Genomic DNA, 937 nt, shown 5'->3' on the forward strand with positions numbered 1-937 from the left:
AATGTCATTGCACAAATTCTGGCTGTATCCAATGATATCACCTCCTACCATCGCTGCGTGTTCCTTCGGCTCCTTGCAGAACAATGTCCTGATCCTGTACCTGTTAGTCAGGCTGTAAGAGTTTTATTACTTTTAATCTGTCTCTATTTCTCCCAATCCTTTGAGCCAATTAATCACCTTAAGTGTAGAATTTAAGGCTCTGTGGTGGGTATTCACAGAGGGAGAACTGATTACGGATCAAAGGAGAGGTGTTCCTAGTTTCTGCAGCATGGTGATTTCTGTGTAGTAACACCAAGGAAAAAAAGTGTGACCTTACAGATGCTTTGTATGCTTCAACTATTTCACATTAGCACAGTAAACTAGCAATTGGTGGATCTGTCGTGCTTTCAGACCTCCAGCATTTATCGTGTGCATCACTGAGACTGCTGCATGTTTATGACTCTCCATGGAGGATCAGTTCCTACCTCTAGTGACTTACAGGTGGATGCAGGCTTTTTCAGCTCTTTTTTTTTTTTTTTTTCCTTTTTCAGTGTCTGCAGTGTTAGAAAATGAGAGTATCCAAGGGCTTTCTGGTGTCAAACCTATGGGCTACAGGAATCGCTCCTCCAGCATGGCAGATGGTGACAGCTCCTACAGCTTAGACGCAATCATTCGCCAGCTGAACATGTTCCACGGCATCATGTGTGACCAGGGTCTGGACCCAGAAATTGTGCAGCAGGTCTTCAAGCAGCTCTTCTACATGATCAACGCGGTCGCCCTGAACAACCTCCTGCTGAGGAAGGATGTCTGCTCGTGGAGCACAGGCATGCAGCTAAGGTGGGACACGGGCTTGGGGCGGGGATGTACCTGCTTAAGGAAGTTTTGTTAATTTTATAAGGAAATAGAAATAGGAAAAGAAAATGCAGTGGGATAAGTAAGGGGAGAAACTGGATTCAGC

At 45.0% G+C, this 937-nt stretch overlaps 1 protein-coding gene across 1 annotated transcript in view; it reads left to right on the forward strand.

Annotated features, from left to right (window-relative positions):
• The window catches only part of LOC104621021 (unconventional myosin-Vb-like), a gene marked incomplete at its 5' end in the record, with an annotated part of 27720 nt that overhangs the window by 24017 nt on the left and 2766 nt on the right, over positions 1-937 (forward strand). Inside the window, 1 exon segment of the mRNA XM_010287400.1 lies at positions 531-816. Within this exon segment, the coding sequence (XP_010285702.1) occupies positions 531-816 (286 nt within the window).

This window comes from Phaethon lepturus, unplaced genomic scaffold (genome assembly GCF_000687285.1).
Source record: "Phaethon lepturus isolate BGI_N335 unplaced genomic scaffold, ASM68728v1 scaffold26645, whole genome shotgun sequence".
NCBI classification, from domain to species: Eukaryota; Metazoa; Chordata; class Aves; order Phaethontiformes; family Phaethontidae; genus Phaethon; species Phaethon lepturus.